Genomic DNA, 18,482 nt, shown 5'->3' on the forward strand with positions numbered 1-18,482 from the left:
GGAAATTCTGCACATGAACAGTGGTGTTGGCTGCACAGCCCTGTGAACACACCTAGTGCTGCTGAGCTACACACATAAACATGGTTGACAGGGGAAGTTGTATGCATATAAAATGGTGCACATATTATACAAGCGAAAGAAGTCCTGACTTTCACGTGAGCCCAGCCCCTCTTGGAGCAGCCGTTCCCTGGACCTCCTGGCCAAGGGCCAGCTGCAGATGGAGGGACAGGGTTGGGCCAGGCCATTCGGGGGGAGGGGGTCTTAGAATGCTGGCTGGTGGGCAGGAGTGAAGGCTTGGTCCTCCACAGGCATCAGGCTGGGGAGTGGAAAAACGTATTCTCACCCCAAGCTTGAACCCTGACACACACACACACACACACACACACACACACACACACACACGGTCCCAGTATATCTCCTCATACCCAGAACCGTGGACACACACATCCAGACCCTGCGATATAAACACCCACACCTGTTGCCGGCCAGATGCATTTAGACCCACAGAGAATCTGATGGGAAGGAGAGGACCCGCCCTTTACCAGCTGAGGGGCAGTTACAGAGTTTACCAGGCGACCGGAGAACAGAGAGGAATGAGTACTTGGACATACAGGAAAAACCCATTTATTCTCAGATGTTTCGCATGTACTAGTACGGTGACTCAGGGGAGACTGTTTCTCTCTAAATCCTGAGTCCCCCAATATGGAGGAAGCTCTCCCTTTCTACCCTTTGGTTTCTTTGTCCCCCAAATATGGATGAGACTTCCGGACCTTTCACGGGCTTTGCAAAAAGCCCGTGTCTTGGGATGGGGGCCGTGAGACCCACCTAAAGGCCTGGCCAGGCGCCGCACTGATAACCCCTCGGGGGGGGGGGGTGTGTTGTTCACGGTTTCAGGCCTCTGTAAAATGGGAGGAGCACTTAGGTAAACGGTCTTGCAAGACCAGATTGTGGAGAAAGGGGCCGTGACTTAATTACAGGCTATTGAGAATGTGCACTGGGTTCCCGCACAGGTTCAGATTGCCAGCACCCGGGAATGTCTTCTTCCCCCTCAGCAGCACCCTCCCCAGTGAGTATAGAAACAGCTCGAGTCAGGGTTTTGAAGACAACGAGGTCACGTTAGAAGCCCAGCTTCTATTGTGTGAAAAGCAGCGAGCTCAAAAACAATGTAGTAAAACCAGTTAGTGAAACAGCCTCATGGTTTTCTTAATTCAATGAATGTTTTAAATGAGCTGCATTTTAAAGCTCACTGTTAACTCAACAAAATGAAGTTTTAAATTTAATATAATTGTTTTGAACTCATGAAATAGGTGTGTTCACAATACACACCTGTACACAGCACCATGCAACCTTCACTCACACCAATGTAGACCGGTAGAGGCCCCGGATAGGCATCCAGGCGTACTCTGCTACACACCTCCGCCTCCCTCCGCTCTTTCCTTCTCTCTCTTTCTCCTCCCACTCACCCCATCCCCCAAACAGGCACACTCAGGGTTTAAATCAATCTTAACAATATTTCTCTGAAGCATTAAGAAGTCAATAGGGCTGATTGCAAATTTATGTCATAAAGCAGTGGTGATCCATCTCATGGAAAGAGTCTTAAAATGAAGTGGCTTATCTTTCAAGTGAATCTTTATTTTTCAGTAATCTGTTTCTTGGTGTTAAAAAAATCCCCTGAAAAGTCAGCCCAAAATTTTACTGATGGGCTGGCTCATTCTGAAGTTCTAACTTTCGAATCAATTTTATTTTTCATTATGGGGCTTTGGAGAAGTAAATCTGATTCTCAATTTTTATCGACCTCCAGGTCAGAGCGCTGTAGCCAAACGTCTCGGGTCTGTGTTTTACATACTTGCCCATTCCTGCCCCGCCTCCCGGCTTCCTCAGGGCGCTCCCAGAAGGTGGGTCCAGAGCCAGGAGGCAGAGGAGACCTGGGGATTAGACTCCGGCCCTCAGTGTCCGAGGAAAGCCCTGGCGCCCGATCTGCATCTGGAGGGGAGCCATGGCTCCAGCCATCCACATGGTGGGCTGGTCTCCAGGAACCCCCACTTTTGTCTTGGTCATTTCTTTCGGGAGGGAAGGCACCAGGCTCTGTTGCAGTGTGTGTGTGTATGTGTGTGTGTGTATGTGTGTGTGTGTCTGTGTGTGTGTGTGTCTCTGTGTGTGTGCCTGTACACCCGCATGCGCACACAGTCTTTTTAGGGAAAACATTACTAGGCTCTTCTGAATCTCTTCCATGTGCCAGCTGTTCTCATGCTGGAGGGCACTGAGGCCTGGCAGGGCCAAGCCCCTGTCCCAGGCCTCACGGTGAGAAGACAGGGGGTGGCATCACCCTAACGCCCAGCTCCGGTCACAGGGCCGAGAGGGTGAGGCTCTGTCCAGCCATCGCCATCACCCACAGCCCTGCCCCCACTCCTGGCTTTTTACAACATGTGGGCGCTGGAGGACAGTCCGGTGTGGTGGAAAGCCACCTTCCCTCCGTGGCGCCGCCAAGTTCTTCACGCCACGCGCAGGCCTCCACCGGAGAGCCAGGGCGGAGAGGGAAGTGGGGGTTCGTGGGGACGTGGTCCTGTAGCCGCTCTGCTCTCCCTCCCAGTCTCCCTGGTTTACCAGCAAACAGGCATGGCTAAGCCCTAGCTGGTGTGCCAGTGGACAGAGCGTCGGCCTGTGGACTGAAGGGTCCCAGGGTGGATTCTGGTACCTCAGCTGCAGGTTCGCGGCCCTGGCCAGGGTGCATGCAGAAGGCAACCAATCGATGTGTCTCTCTCACATCGATGTTTCTCTCTCTGTCTCTCCCTCTCTTTTCCACTCTCTTTTAAAAAAAAATCAATGGAAAAATATCCTTGGGTGAGGATTAACAAAACAAACAATCAGACAGCCAGTATGGGCATGGCCAGAGACCACCCCCAGCCCGCCTGCTGGGCTTCCCTCCCGGACTGCGGGGAGGAGGCCAGGAGGCATTCCAGGGAGATACCTCCAACCCCACTTACCTTCCAGGTCACTTGGATGCTCTGTGAGGTCACCGGCTGCAAGGTGACGTCCACGGGGGGCCCATCAGGGGCTGGTGGGGAGGAAGAAGAGCGATGTTACGAGTCAAGTCCCAGAGGAAGAGTCCTGTGCTCCCATTCCTGTCCCCTGAGCTGGAGGACTGCTGGACAGGAGGGACGCGCTCACTGACAAGAGCAGACAGCCTGCCTGTGAGTCCCCTGAAACCATCTGGGGCTATGTTTCCTCCTTATTCTCTGTAATTTTTCATGTTTGATAGTACAAAGTGTGGACAAGGGTGTGTCGTGGCAAGAACTCTAATACTCGTATGCACGTCTGATGACTCTCTAATCCTACAGCTGCTCGTGTCCCCGAGAGAAATGCATGAACCGTGTACAAGCGCCCAAGTGCTCACATTCCAACTGTAAACTGCAGATGCCCAGCTGCGGGGCAATGGACAGACGGACTGCGATACGCCCTCAGGTGGGATACCACAGAGCACTGAGAAGGCCCGCATGCTACGGCTGCACTGAAAACAGGACGCTCATACACATATTTATCAAAACAAGGACGCAAAAAGAATATATAAACTAGACTTCATGAACACATGCTGTTGGAACACAGGCAAAACCAAACTATATAGTGTATGTGTACAGACCTTGTGGTGACAATAGAGGAAAGAAAAGCAAGGAAGTTAAGACACTGGTTACCTCAGCAGGAGGGATGGAGTTATGGCTGGGAAGGGGCATGGAGAGAACCTCTGGCGTGCTGGTAATGATAACGCGTATTGGCTACCTTAGTTCTTAGGTTGCTGTTATTTGTAAAACTGCACACATCTATCTATATCTATATCTATATCTATATCTATATCTATATCTATATCTATATCTATATCTATATCTATCTAATCATCTATATCTAATCTATCTATATATTTTTCTCTATCTCTATCATCTCCATCTCTTTGGTCTCTCTCTATATCATCTCTATCTCTATCATCTCTATCTGTCTGTATCTCTCTCATCTCTTTCTCTATCTCTATCTCTCTCTATCTCTACCATCTCTATCTCTATCTCTATCTCTATCTCTATCTCTATCTCTCTCTATCCTCTCTCTCTCTCTCTCTCGCTCTCGCTCTCGCTCTCGCTCTCTTTCTCTCTATCTCTATGAGAGAATATATAGCAACAGAGATCTTGTTTAAAATTTCAGGAAAATCCCATGACAAAGGTCACGGAAAATGATTCAGGGCACTGGTACCCCACCCTTTGCAGGTCTAGCACATCTGGCCTTCCCATACAGGCTGGGGCTGGGGAACAGGGCAGAACCATGGACAGCTCCCAGAAGCCAGCGCGGAGCACCCCACGTGGAACAGGCCAAGCAGGTGAACAAATACCTTGGGATCTCCCTCCCCTCTTCCCTCTCGTAACGGCCAGCCCGTGCCCGTGGGCAGGGCAGGGCGGGTGAGGGCCCCGGGAGTCCCTGACCCCACGGCCAGGGCACCGCGCGGGTGAGGGGCTCACCGGCCTCCTCCGTACTGACGGTGAGCCCTTTGCTGGGCTCGCTGCGGCCGATCTTGTTGAAGGAGTACATGCGGATGCTGTACACGGACGCCGGGTGCAGGTCCACGATGTTGGCCTGGTTGATGGTGGGGGAGATGTTGCGCGTGGACTGCTTGAAGTCCCAGGAGTCTGCGGAGAGGATGCTCGTTTCCAACCACAGCCAGGCAGACGCCAGAGCGCCTCCCAGCCTCGAGCATCAACACCCGTCTCGAGTGTGATGCCCAGGAGGGGTCGGGCTCCCAGAGGCTGCAGCGAGGGGCACAGCCGCACCTTTACCGAGAGGGAGGTCTGCTGCATGAAGCTCGAGAGACCCGGGACCGCCCGAGCATGTGAGCAGCAATGCACGGATAGAGGTCGAGACCCAGCTCTCCTCGGGCCTGGGCTGGCTTCCCCACTCGAACCTCAGACAGGGTCAGACGAGGCGCTGCCGGAGGTCCTCCCAGGACCACCCTTTGCTTGCTGTCTCCGAGGGCCTGCCTGGGCGGGGCCCTTCTTACTCGCCTCTCGCAGCTCACAGTGGCCTGTCTGAACGGGAGCACCCCATCGGCAGTAGTCCCGCTGCAGAGGGCGCAGCCACGCATCCCCCTCCCCTCCGTGTGCCTCCCAACTTCCTTCCCGTGCGCACTCGTGTGGGTGGTGTTGGGTGTGACGGATCTGGCGGGGGACAGGCCTAGTGCCAGGCTGCCCCGCCCAACCTCACCTCTTCCTGCGCCAGCAGGAGAATGGCCTCGGAGTCTTTAGGGTCAGGCCAGCGAGAGGAATGGCCTGTCCCTGATTTACCGGGGGCGCTGGCAGCCCGCGCCAGGGTGAACGTTCAGCAAAACCGTGGCGCGTGAAAAATACCAGATGACTGCCAGGGCCCCAGGGACAGCGTGCCTGCACCTCAAGAGGAAGGCAGTCACCTTTTAAAAATATATATATTTTTATTGATTTCAGAGAGGAAGGGAGAGGGGGAGGGAGAAACATCAAAGACGAGAGAGAAGCACTGATCGGCTGCCTCCTGCACGCCCCCCACTGGGGATCGAGCCCAAAACCCCAGCATGTGCCGGAACTGGGATTCAAACTGTGACCTGGTTCATAGGTCGACGCTCAACCACTGAGCCACGCCGGCGGTGGTTCAAGTCATTCCTCAACGTGTTTTTGCTATGCACCTACTCGGGGGCTCCAGAGGAAAATGGGAAGGCGTTGCAGTTACAGCGATGCCCAAGTGAGGGCCTACCACCCTGGGGTTCATAACCAGATTCCTTTATTGGCACTTCACTTTGAAAAGCACAAAAGGCAAAGCGCAAGGGAACAAGCTGACAGGAGGGCTTCAGCGTCTTCCCAGGCTGTCCCGATGCCAGCGCGCAGTCTAGTTTCCAGGCCTTTAAAATCCACAGGAGAGGCTCCTGAAAGTTCTCAGCAGAAAAGATTAACTGTGTTCACCACAGTTTCATCTCTCAGCCAGAAAAGAGGCTAGCACTTTCTAGAACGAGTTTTAGAGGGTTATTTAGGCGAACACCTGCGAAAGCAGGAGAGCCGTGCACCAGAAGAAACTGCTCTTCCAGATTCTGGTTCACTGAGGTCTTCATGTTTTCCAAAACACCCCCTCAGCTGCAGGCTCAGCACCTGCGCGGGCATCGCCCAGCGCACCCCCTGCAGCTTTGCATTTAATTCTTTGGTTTCGTGAGCCGAAGTCACGCGTGTCAGGCTGTGAATGCTCAGACACGTTGCGGCCTTATCCTTGAACCGCCCCCCCCACCAGCGGGAGAGGCACTCTGAGGCTCGCAGGTGGAGGCAGAACTGCAGTGTGCAGGCTATGGCCTGCTGTGGGCACCTCTTGGTTTGGGAGGGATGGGCTGGCGACATGGAGGCAGGTTCTCGCTCCTCTCTGTGGCACCCTGGGAGCCGGTGCCAGCTCACACATCCTACTTGATCTGCCGTGTTGGTACGTGGGGAACTGACCGTGAGTCAGCGTAGTCACATTCGATGAGTGCAGGCGGAGGGGGAGACCCACACGATGTGTTTGAACACGACGGGGCCAGGAAAACAAGTGCTAATATTTGCCAAGCACCTGCGATGTGCCAGGTGTGCACAGGGCAGTGTAAACATTCACCAGTTACTCCTCGCCTTGCATGGACATCAACGCCTAAGTCCACGGCACAGGGGACCCTCAGCGCCTCGCCGGCTTATCGCCTGGCCTCCCAGGTGTGTCCCTCCATCTGGTCCCGTGGGCTCCCCAATAAAACACCCTCGGGCTTTCCTCTCATCTCTTGGGTCATTTGTTTGCTGTCTGCTTTGCCGGTGCATCTCCCCTCCACTACCACTAGTGAACGGTCAGTTCTGACAGGGTCCATTCTCTGCCCTCCTTCTCGCACTCCCTATGCTTTACCTACCCATGACCATGCCCTCCTGTACACAGGTAACTCACGGATTTCCATCAGCCCGGATCTCTCCTTCGAATTCCAGACACTGGAGCTCACACTCAGCATGTCCAGGACAGAAGTCTTGACCATACACCCTGCAAACCCACCTTCCTGGATTCCCTGACTTACATTGTGCCAGAAACTTAGGTGTTATTCTTTTTTTTTTTTTTTTTAAATACAGTGTATTGATTTCAGAGAGGAAGGGAGAGGGAGAGAGAGAAACATTAATGATGAAAGAGAATCATTGATCGGCTGCCTCCTGCATGCCCCCTACTGGGGATCACATGTCTGCAACCTGGGCATGTACCCTGACAGGGAATTGAACCCGGGACCCTTCAGTCCGCAGGCCGATGCTCTATCCATTGAGCAACACCAGCCAGGACTAAGGTGTTATTCTTGATGCTTCTCTTTCTCTCCCTGCCTACCAAGTCCTATAGCTTTTGTGTCCCATGTGGCTCTTGGATCTCCCAGAGGAGGTTCCTGGGCCTCAGCTGCTCACCGCCACCCAGCACATCTTTCGTTCTCCATCCCTACCCCAGGCCAAGCCACTGTCACCTCTCACTGGGACCATGGGAATGACATCCAACTAGTTAGCCTCCCAGTACCCACCGTGTGCCCCCTGCACCTGTTCTCCACACTGCAGCCATCATCACTCTACAAGTATGATTGGCACCTCTTACCGGCCAAGCACTCTATCTTGGCATTGAGAATGGTTTTCCCAAAACAAATCTGCTACTACCACCCCCTTGCATAGAACTCTTCAATACATTTTCCTTGTCCTTAGGATAAATACAATATTTCTTTTTTAAAATATATTTTTTCATTTTAAAATTACAGTTGACATACAATATTATATTAGTTTCAGGTGTACAACCCCGTGATTAGACATTTTTAACTTATGAAGTGATCACCTGATAAATCTAGTACCCATTAGACCAGGGGTGGGCAAACTTTTTGACTCGAGGGCCACAATGGGTTCTTAAACTGGACCGGAGGGCCGGAACAAAAGCATGGATGGAGTGTTTGTGTGAACTAATATAAATTCAAAGTAAACATCATTACATAAAAGGGTACGGTCTTTTTTTTTTTTTTAGTTTTATTCATTTCAAATGGGCCGGATTCGGCCCGTGGGCCGTAGTTTGCCCATGGCTGCATTAGACACCATATATTCAGTTATTTCAATGTTATTGATTCTATTCTTGTTTGGGAAGCTCTTTATTTTTCCTTCAATTTTAAGTGATAGCCTGGCTGGGTAAAGTAATCTTGGTTGTAGGTCCTTGCTTTTCATCACTTTACATATTTCACACCAATCCCTTCTGGTTTGAAATGTTTCTGTTGAGAAATCAGCTGGCAGTCTTGTGGGAGCTCCCTTGTAGGTAACAGCTTTTCTCTTGCTGCCTTTAAGATTCTCTCTTTGTCTTTAAGCTTCTGCATTTTAATTATGATGTGTCTTGGTGTGGGCCTCTTTAGGTTCATCTTGTTTCAGAGTCTCTGTGCTTCCTGGACTTTACAAGGTCAGTAAATTTTTCCACCATTATTTTTTTCAAATAGGTTTTCAATTTCATGTTTTCACCTTCTGACACCCCATGATGTGAATGTTGGTACACATCACATTGTTGTGTCCCAGGAGCTCCTTAGACTATTGATTTTTTTCTTTCACTATTGACATTTAAAAAAATTTTTCTTTTTCTTTTTGCTCTTCTGATTGGGTGTTTTCTGCTTCCTTATCTTCCAAATTGCTGATTTGATTCTCAGCTTAATCTACTCTGCTGTTGATTCCCTGTAACATATTCTTCATTTTAGTTAATGTATATTTTTCATTTCTGACAGGTTCTTTTTTATGTTTTTTTATCTCCATTTTTGTCTTTCCTCCTGTTTGTTAAAGTTCTCACTAAGCTCCTCCACTCTTCTCCTAAGTTCATTGAGCATCCTTATAACCAGTGCTCTGAACTCTACGCTGGTAGATTGCTAATTTCCATTTTGTTCAGTTGTTTTCTGGAGTTTTGTTCTGTTCTTTCATTTGGGACATGCTTGTCTCCTCATTTTGGCAGCCTCCCTGTGTTTGTTCCTGTGTATTAGGTAGAGCTGCTACATCTCCTGGGCTTGGTGGAGTGGCCTTGTGTAGTAGGTGTTCTGTAGGGTCCAGTGCCACAGCCTCCCTGGTCACCTGAGCTGGGTGCTCCAGGTGCAACCCCGTGGGCTCTGTGCACCCTCCTGATGTAGTGGAGCCTTGATTGCTGTTGGCACATTAATGGGAGGGATTTACCCCAAGACTCATTGGCTACAAGGATGAGCTGTGACCACTGTGGGGGATCAGCTGTGCAGGGGACAACTCCATGGGAGGAGAACTCTCTGCAGTTTGGGGCTCAGGTGCTTCCTGAGTCCACCCCTTGAGTGTGCCCCTTGTGGAGGTGGTTGGGTGGTGCCTCTGCATGGTCTGAAGCTGTCTGCTGGGTGCACTGGCTCTGGGGCCTCCTGGGAGGTGCAGACGAAGGTCAGCCACTGCCTGTATCCTGTCTGGGGCCACCTGGCATGAGATACAGAGAGATCTGCAGATGGCTGTTACTTGTGCTGGACTTTGATGTGCCCAGGGGAGGCCAAACTGTGAACCAAGGCCTGCTGCCACTAGTGCCAGGCCTGGGCCCCTTGGCAGGCACAGGGTACACAGGAACCATATGTTGGTGTTTGAGAGATTTAGGAACACCAGCAGCATGAGCCAAGACAGGCTGTTTGTATGGAAAAGCCACTGAAAAGGGCTCGGGTGGGCCTGCATGTTGGGTGGGCGGGGCCTCCGGGAATCACCAGGGCAGGTAAACAGTGTTAGCTAGGTTGATGGTGACTCAGATGTGGCACCCACCTGCTGGCTCTATGGGAGGCAGACTCAGAAAAGGAACAATGGCCTCTTCTGTCTGGGAGAAAGCAGCCCTCTCTCTCCACAACCCTCCAGGCTGATGCCAACCTGGCCGGTGTGGGCACTTGAAGCCGTTGTTGGTTTGGGTCAGAGCCTCTTTTGTGTCCTTTACTTTGGCAGTAAATCCCCCTGCCTTTCCCTCCCTTGCCTCGCTCAGCTGCCAATCATAGGAAGGTGGGGAGGGGGGACATCCCATGAGTGGCTCCCCATTTTTGTGCTGTTGCCAGTCCTTCGCAGGTGGAGTTGGCCTTGTGCTCCCAAATCATCTCTGATGTTGGCACAAAACAGCTCTCTCCCCACAACCCTTCCAGGCTAATGCGTCGAGTCAGATCTGGAGGCCTCGGGCTGATTTTCCAAACGCGATCACTGCCATCCGCTGACCCTGAGCAGCTGGGACCAGGGCCTGTTCTCCCTCCCTTTCCTCTTCAGCTCTCTCGGTACTGTGTGGGCCTTGGCGAATTCCGTCTCTTTTAATATTCCCTTTCATATGAGCCGGGCTTACCCAGATTAGCATATTTCATTAAGGGCTCTCTCTCCCTTTCTTCATCAAAGGGTTTATGATGCAAAATATTCTTCTTACAGAAATAAGGCAGCGGCTGGGGAGAAGCCCGTGCCTGCTGCTCTGCGGGCTGCTTACGGGAGTGGCACGGAGCCTTTGGTTTGCAGGAGACACAGCCACTGTGGAGGAGCATCCCGGACAAGAGCCACATTGGGAGGACTGAGCGGCCTGCGCTTGGGAAACACGTCCATTCTGCGTCTCTGATCTCCTTGACAGCGTTCTGAGCCTGCGTGGCCATCTCTCCGCAGCTCCCAGCACCATCCCTCTCCCAGCCACACTCCAGCTCACACGGATGACATGTCACACAGGCCGGCTCACGCTGTGGTGGCCGATGGCCAGTGTCACGAGGCTGCCTGCCGGGCGTGGAGGCCGTCCTCAGAGAACCCGCCCCGGCTGCTTGCGTAGGGAACAGGGGCAAAATGTGGCGCCTGCATTTGTAACTCCGCACAGTGTCCTCATGGTGGATTCATGAGGCCTGTCATCCAGCATCCACGTGTCAATGCTCAGCTGCCCGGGCAGGAGAGCCGGCGTGCGCAGGTTGCTTAGGAAGGGCGGGCTTGGGAACCTCCCTGGGAAGATTAGCATGAGGACCGGGCAGGAACCGGGCAAAGGCACAGTTGGGGCAACGAAGGGGGTCAGGACAGGGGCAGGGAGAGCAGAGGCACAGGCCAGGGCCGTGGAGGATTAGAATGTGCCAGGCTCCGTGCCAGGCACCACCACACCCGCTTAACCCTTACGGCCCCCAGGGAGTGCATGCTGCTGTCTGCTTGATGGACAAACAGGTGTCCCGGACTTTGGGTAGCTGCTGAAGGTCACCCGGCTCTGACCTTGGTCAGCCTGTTCTGCTCTGATGGTGGGCCTTGTTCCACTGTTCCACACGCAGGAAGAAGGTCTATGTAAACACACACACACACACACACACACACACATGCACGCATCTCCCTCCTCCCTCTGCGTCGTCCATCCGTTCCCTAGGAGACCATCTCAGGTCCCATGTGATAGCCGGTGGTGCGTGATGCGGGATTGCGTGGCGCAGTGCGGTGGCCCTGGAAGCATGTGTGTGCACGTGTGTGCAGTGTGTGTCCTCATACCAGCTGCGCTGCATGCTCCCAGGCAGCACTGTGTCTGCGATTCCTGTTTCTCTCCTACCACAGGGCGGTTACATGACCTGCGGAAGGTGAAGGCACTCAGCACACGCTGCTGGCCGACAGGCACAGGCCTTCCAGCCGGCAGGTCCCTGGGCTGTGCCTTAGAGGGGGAGGGACTTGCATTACTAAGGATTTCCCACAGCCTGTGCGAGGTGGTCTCAGCTCTCAGAGCTCTTCGGCCGCGCACCCCACCTCCCCCGGAGCTCGCTGGGCTCCCGGCCTGACTCCAGGGGTCACCTGTGGCTTCTCCCGCACTCCTTCTCCGAAAGGCGAGGCGGAGGCCGTGGGAGTGGGATGGTCTGGGGAGCCCCCCGAGGCTGGGGGACTGGGCCAGGCGCTTCTCTGTGCTCTTGACCGGCTTTCTTTCTCTCCAGGTGCAAAGCCCCGGGGAACGGAGAGTCTGAGGTGCTTTCATTGCCTCGCCCGCCACTCTGCTCCCTGCCCGGTGACCCAGCTCTGGCGGGGGGCGGGGGGGGGGATGGCAAGTCCTCACACTGCAGGGAGCCGGAGGGGGCGGTGAAGCCACGGACATGCTCTGGAGTGGCATCTTCCCTTCCCACCTCCTGTGCTGCCGTCCAGACGTGCGATGTTCTCAGCTTTGCTCGGCCGAGCGCTGCCCCAGGAAAGGTCCCCACACATTACGGAGTGGCTGGCAGAGGGGAGCAGGCGGCATGGGAGGCGAGGGCAGGGAGGCCGGCGCACAGAGCAGTGGGTGGGGGTGGGGGCGCCAGCCCTGGCACCCACTGCCCACCCCAGCTGTGAGGGCAGACAGGGAGGCCGGACAGCCTGCACCGCCACCCAGAGACGTGGACCTCAGGCACATCTGTCCCTTCCTGCCTGGCTTCTGGGCCTCAAAGAGTCCTGAGGAGTGAGCTGGGCATGGTGCTCCACCCCATGTCCCCGCGGAGGGCCTGCTGCTCGTCACCTCCTAACCCAGCCGTGGGCAAACTATGGCCCATGGGCCGGATCTGGCCCATTTGAAATGAATAAAACTAAAAAAAAAAAAAAAAGACCGTACCCTTTTATGTAATGACTAGAGGCACGGTGCACAAAAATTTGTGCACTCGGGGCGGGGGGGGGGGGGTGGTCCCTCAGCCCGGCCTGTGCCCTCTCGCAGTCTGAGACCCCTCGGGAGATAACGACCTGCTGGCTTAGGCCTGCTCCCGGGTGGCAGAGGGCAGGCCCAATCCCTAGGTGCAGCCCCTGGTCGGGCTCAGAGCAGGGCGGATAGGGAGATTTCGATGCCACCCTCAGTCACGCTCAGGGTAGGGCCGATTGGGGGGTTGGGGTACCGCCCCCTGTCACACTCAAGGCAGGGTCGATGGGGAGGTTGCGGTGCCACCCCCTGTCACACACAGAGCAGGGCCCATCAGGGGGGTTGGGGCTCCATACCCTGTCAGGCACAGAGCAGGGCCCATCAGGGGGTTGGGGAGCTCCCCCCTGTCACTCACAGAGTAGGGCTGATAGGGGAGTTGGGGCACCGCCCCCTGTCACACACAGAGCAGGGCGGATCACGGGGTTGGGGCGCCGCCCTCTATCACCCACAGAGCAGGGCCGATCAGGGGGTTGGGGCGCCGCCACTGTCACACTCAGGACAAGGCCGATGGGGAGGTTATGGCTCTACCCCATCACACACAGAGCAGGACCCATGGCGTGGGGGTTGGGGCGCTGCCCTCTATCACCCACAGAGCAGGGCCGATCAGGGGGTTGGGGTGCCACCACTCTCACACTCAGGGCAGGGCTGATGGGGAGGTTATGGCTCTACCCCATCACACACAGAGCAGGGCCAATCAGGGGGTTGGGGCGCCGCACCCTGTCACACACAGAGCCGCAGGGTGATCATGGGGTTGGGGACCTCCCCCTATCAGGCACAGAGCAGGGCTGATCAGGGGGTTTGGGCGCCTTCCCCTGTCACGAACAGAGCAGGGCAGATAGGGAGGTTGTGGCCCCGACCCCTGTCACACACAGAGCCGCAGGGCGATCAGGAGGTTTGGGCACTGCCCCCTATCACACTGATCCCGGTGCCGGGAGGCCTCTCGGCTCCACTGATCCCGGTGCTGGGAGGCATATTACCCTTTTACTATATAGGATAGAGGCCTGGTGCACTGGTTGGGGCCGGCTGGTTTGCCCTGAAGGGTGTCCTGGATCAGGGTGGGGGTCCCCACTGGGGTGCCTGGCCAGCCTGGGTGAGGGGATGATGGCTGTTTGCAGCTGGTCACACACCCTTCAGGGTGGGGGTCCCCACTGGGGTGCCTGGCCAGTCTGGGTGAGGGGCTGAGGGCTGTTTTCAGGCTGGCGGGTGACTGAAGCTCCCAACCGCTCCTTTTTTTCTTTCTTTTTTTTATTCTGGGCCAGCTTTAGCTTTGAGGCTTGGCTCCAGCTCTTAGGCCTCTGCTGCTGTAAGCAGGTTTCTGGCCTTTGTTTACCTTCTGTATTTGAAACAATGTTGCGATCCTGCTGGCTGAAGTCTGGCGGACTAAAGCAGGTTTCTGGGGTTTTGTTTAGCTTCTATATTTGTAACATAGTTGCTTAGAGTTGCAGCTCAGAGGCCGGCAGCGGCAGGCGGGGAGCGTTGGAGTCCTCCGTCACTGAAGCAAGCAAGCCTCATGTTAGCTTCCAGCTGCTTGGCTGCCGGCCGCCATCTTGGCTGGCAGTTAATTTGCATATCGCCCTGATTAGCCAATGGGAAGGGTAGTGGTCATACGCTAATTACCATGTTTCTCTTTTATTATTATGTAATGATGTTTACTTTGAATTTATATTAGTTCACACAAACACTCCATCCATGCTTTTGTTCTGGCCCTCCGGTCCAGTTTAAGAACCCATTGTGGCTCTTGAGTCAAAAAGTTTGCCCACCCCTGCCCTAACCCCTCCCTTCCCATGGCGCCTGCTGCTCCAGCCCTCCTGGGAGCCAGCCGTTGCCAGGCTCTCAGTGACCCTCCCCAGCGAAGGAAAGGCTCAGCCGGAGCGCCCGCCCCCGCCTGGCCCCAGAGCATGGCTGGTCTTTTTGCCCAGGAAGTGGCTCTGCGACCCCTCGACCCCTGGGCTGGAAGGCCACTCCCCGCATGGCGCACAGGCCCTGCCCTCCCTCTCTCTGAATCCAGGCCCTCACCTCTCCAGCTTCCAGACCCAGCTCAATGCGGCCTCTGCAGGATCGGGGAGATGCTTCTCTGACCCCCCAGGACAGCCCCCCTCGGCACCCCCTCCTGCACGCAGGGCGAACTCGGGTGCAGGCTTTTCTCCCCAGCGAGACCGTCAGCTTCTCCTGTAGAAACCGCATCAAACACGGCCCCAGTGCCCTGGACAGAGGGGCTTCTCCATGTGAATTCTCAGCTCAGAGCTGTGCCTCTGTGTCTCCCTCCCACTCACACAGCCGCGTGGAGCACCTGCGTGGGGCGCTGTGCTGGGTGCGGGAGCACAGCGGGGCCAGGGCTGGGGCAGCCCACGAGCGCGCTCTGTGCTAAGGAAGGCAGGAGGGGGCTGGAAAGCTTTGGGGAGAAACGAAATCTTGGACCTCGTCTAAGAACCACGAGATGAGGCGGGCTGGCAGGGACCCAGACTGTTTTGTGTTTAAACGATTTGAAAAGCGTGCACAGCTACGGGAGGGAACCCTAAGGCACAAGAGGGTCTGGAACGAGAAGCTGTTTTCCTCTCGCTCCTGCCCAGGGGCCACCCAGGGGCCCTCACAGGTCAGACCCGTCCTCCCTCCCCCGTTGCCCATCCATCAGGTGCCACCCTGGGAGAGTCACACAGATGTGCGCACAGACGCCTGCGCCTCACCTTTGGCGTGGTTCACGTTCCAGGCCTCTGGTCCCTCTGGGACCCCTCTCCCTGACCATGCCCCCCCCCCCCGCCTGTTCCCCAGAGACCCACGGCCACTGTCCGCTCGCCCACAGGGTCACCGTGGTGGGCAGCCTCGCAGGAGCTGGCTGCGCCCTTGGGGAGGGCTCTGGGAGGGTTCCTCTTCCAGGGACTCCCACCCACCAATGACCCAACCCATTCTCGGCAAGGAACAGCCGTCCAGCTCCCTTCCAGTCACTGCATTGTCCCAAACCAGGACGGCTGGTCACCGCCAGCCGCCGTGTCTCTGACCCACAGCCACAGCCCAGGCCCAGGTGACCCGCCAGCCGCCGTGTCTCTGACCCACAGCCACAGCCCAGGCCCAGGGACTTTGAATTGCTTTAAATCCGACCATTCTGTGGGCTTCCAGGGGCAGCACTGGGACCCCTCCCCCTCGGCTGTGGACCCCCCGTGTGCTCCCTGGGTTCCCAGTCCCACCAGTGTCCCTCCCCTTGGGAGCCACAGGGGCTGCACACTGGTGCGTCCTGGCGTGCCCGCCTAGAGGGCAGCCCCGAGGCCCTGGCGCTGTCCGGGGCCCAGGCGGCTCAGCACATGTACCTGACTTGTTCTTGTACTCGATGTCGAAGCCCGTGATGATGCTGTTTCCATCGAACCGCTGGGTCCAGCGCAGGTTCATGCTCCGGGCCTTCACCTCCCGGATCTCCAGCTCTGGGGGGTCGGGGGGCTCTGGGCGTGGCGGGGAGGGGGCAGAAGTGAGGATGGCAGCAGAGAGCTTGGCCTCCTGTCCATCCCAGGGACGCCCGGGGTTCTGCTGACCCCTGGGGGTTAGTGTGACCTGTAGTCTACCCTGGAGTGTGGGCCAGGTGAAACAGGGAGAGGCCTGGCACACGGTTCGGCAGGGGATCCCCACTTCCTTTCCTGGGAGAGGGCAGCCCCTTTGTAGGGACTCCTCAGAGCTGATGGCCTGTGTGTCCCTCACACAGAATTCCCAGCTGCTTCCAGCCTGACTCCCTTCCCGCGGCCTCTAGGCCCCGCCCTTCTGCAAACCTTGTGCTGGAAGTGCACCTGGGGGCCCTTAGCGTCCACTCCGGGCAGGAGGGAAGGTGGGCAGGCCTCCTCAGGGCTGTTTCCTGTCATCCTCCTCCATGTGGGTGGGCACTGCCCCTGCTGCTCCACCATGTGGGGGTGGGCACTGCTGCACCGCCCTGTGGGGGTGGGCACTGCTGCACCGCCCTGTGGGGGTGGGCACTGCCCCTGCTGCACCGCCCTGTGGGGTGGACACTCCCCCTGCTGCACCGCCCTGTGGGGTGGGCACAGCCCCTGCTGCACCGCCCTGTGGGGTGGGCACTGCCCCTGCTGCACCGCCCTGTGGGGTGGGCACAGCCCCTGCTGCACCGCCCTGTGGGGTGGGCACTCCCCCTGCTGCACCGCCCTGTGGGGTGGGCACTGCCCCTGCTGCACCGCCCTGTGGGGTGGGCACTGCCCCTGCTACACCGCCCTGTGGGGTGGGCACTGCCCCTGCTGCACCGCCCTGTGGGGTGGGCACTGCCCCTGCTGCACCGCCCTGTGGGGTGGGCACTCCCCCTGCTGCACCGCCCTGTGGGGGTGGGCACTCCCCCTGCTGCACCGCCCTGTGGGATGGGCACTGCTGCACTGCCCTGTGGGGTGGACACTCCCCCTGCTGCACCGCCCTGTGGGGTGGACACTGCTGCACCGCCCTGTGGGGGTGGGCACTGCCTCTGCTGCACCGCCCTGTGGGGTGGGCACTCCCCCTGCTGCACCGCCCTGTGGGGTGGGCACTGCTGCACCGCCCTGTGGGGTGGGCACTGCCCCTGCTGCACCGCCCTGTGGGGTGGGCACTCCCCCTGCTGCACCGCCCTGTGGGGTGGGCACTGCCCCTGCTGCACCGCCCTGTGGGGTGGGCACTCCCCCTGCTGCACCGCCCTGTGGGGTGGGCACTGCCTCTGCTGCACCGCCCTGTGGGGTGGGCACTCCCCCTGCTGCACCGCCCTGTGGGGTGGGCACTCCCCCTGCTGCACTGCCCTGTGGGGTGGGCACTGCCTCTGCTGCACCACCACATGGGGGCGGTATTGCCCCTGCTCTTGAAGTGGAGTCAGCACAGGTACCCGGTCCCTGGGAAGGGCAGGGGATGTGGGCAGGCGAGGCTACCTTGCACCGTGAGCTGGATCAGGCCCCGGTCCTCCCCGTAGGAGTTGATGGCGTGGCAGCTGAAGAACACCGAGTCCCCACGGTCCGCGGGCTTGAGCTGGGGCAGCAGAGGCAGGAGGAGGGGAGAGGGAGGGAAGGGCCTGGTGAAGAGCTGGTCTCCGCAGAGGCTCAGTGCAGTGAGGTCAGCATGGCCTCTTCTGGGAGCGCGCCCTCTGGGGTTTTGCCAGGGCTCCTATTCCCAGACAGTCCCAAGGATGGATATGGAGGGAGGGCAGAGGGTCCTGGGGTCCAGGAGGGAGGGAGAGTCCAGGGGTCCAGGAGGGAGGGAGGGAGCGGCCCAGGAGGGAGGGAGTGAGGGCCCAGGGCCCAGGAGGGCGAATGGAGGCAGGGGCTCTAGAGAAGAAGGCAGGGCTGAGGGTTGCACACAGTTCCTGGCCTGGGGCTGTCAGGAGGAGATTGTGAGGTTCTAAGGTGAGGTTCCTAGCCAGAGAAGGGAATAGCTAGGAAAAGGGAGGTAATTTTGGGGATGAGGGGAGGGGTTTCCCAAACTTCCTATTTAGCTCCATTGGATACAGATGTCACAGCCATGGGATCCCCACTTCCTGAGAGTCGGGGTCCCTGAGCCGGGCGTGGGCGCTCACCTTCAGCGTGGAGACGACCTCGTCGCCGCTGTCCTTGGTGGTGATGGCGTAGCGCATCACCCTGTCGGGGTCGATGACTGTGTCCCCCTTCTCCCAGCGGATGATGATGGGCCGCTCCCCCCGCGCCGTGCAGTTCAGCTCCTTGGCGTGGCCCTTGATGGCGATGGTGGTGTTGGGGTGGGAGGTGATCATGGCTGGGACTGGGGAGGGAGAGGGCGCGGGAGGCCCCAGTGAGGGAGGCAAGTCCCTCCCCCCCTGCCCCTCCCCACGGAGCCCCTCAGCTCCAGGCAGAGGGTCTGATAATGGCTGA

General features: G+C 57.1%; 1 protein-coding gene across 1 annotated transcript in view; it reads right to left on the minus strand.

The window, feature by feature from the left end:
- The window catches only part of DSCAML1 (DS cell adhesion molecule like 1), a 320,664-nt gene that overhangs the window by 34,301 nt on the left and 267,881 nt on the right, over nt 1–18,482 (minus strand). Inside the window, exons 12-16 of the mRNA XM_081098463.1 lie at nt 18,173–18,372; nt 17,532–17,628; nt 15,960–16,088; nt 4,500–4,667; nt 2,985–3,055 (exon numbers count right to left, since the gene is read on the minus strand). Of these exons, the coding sequence (XP_080954589.1) occupies nt 2,985–3,055; nt 4,500–4,667; nt 15,960–16,088; nt 17,532–17,628; nt 18,173–18,372 (665 nt within the window). The remainder of the gene's footprint in view (nt 1–2,984; nt 3,056–4,499; nt 4,668–15,959; nt 16,089–17,531; nt 17,629–18,172; nt 18,373–18,482) is intronic.

The sequence above is a fragment of the Myotis nattereri genome, assembly GCF_964212035.1.
Source record: "Myotis nattereri genome assembly, chromosome: 9".
Classification (NCBI taxonomy): Eukaryota; Metazoa; Chordata; class Mammalia; order Chiroptera; family Vespertilionidae; genus Myotis; species Myotis nattereri.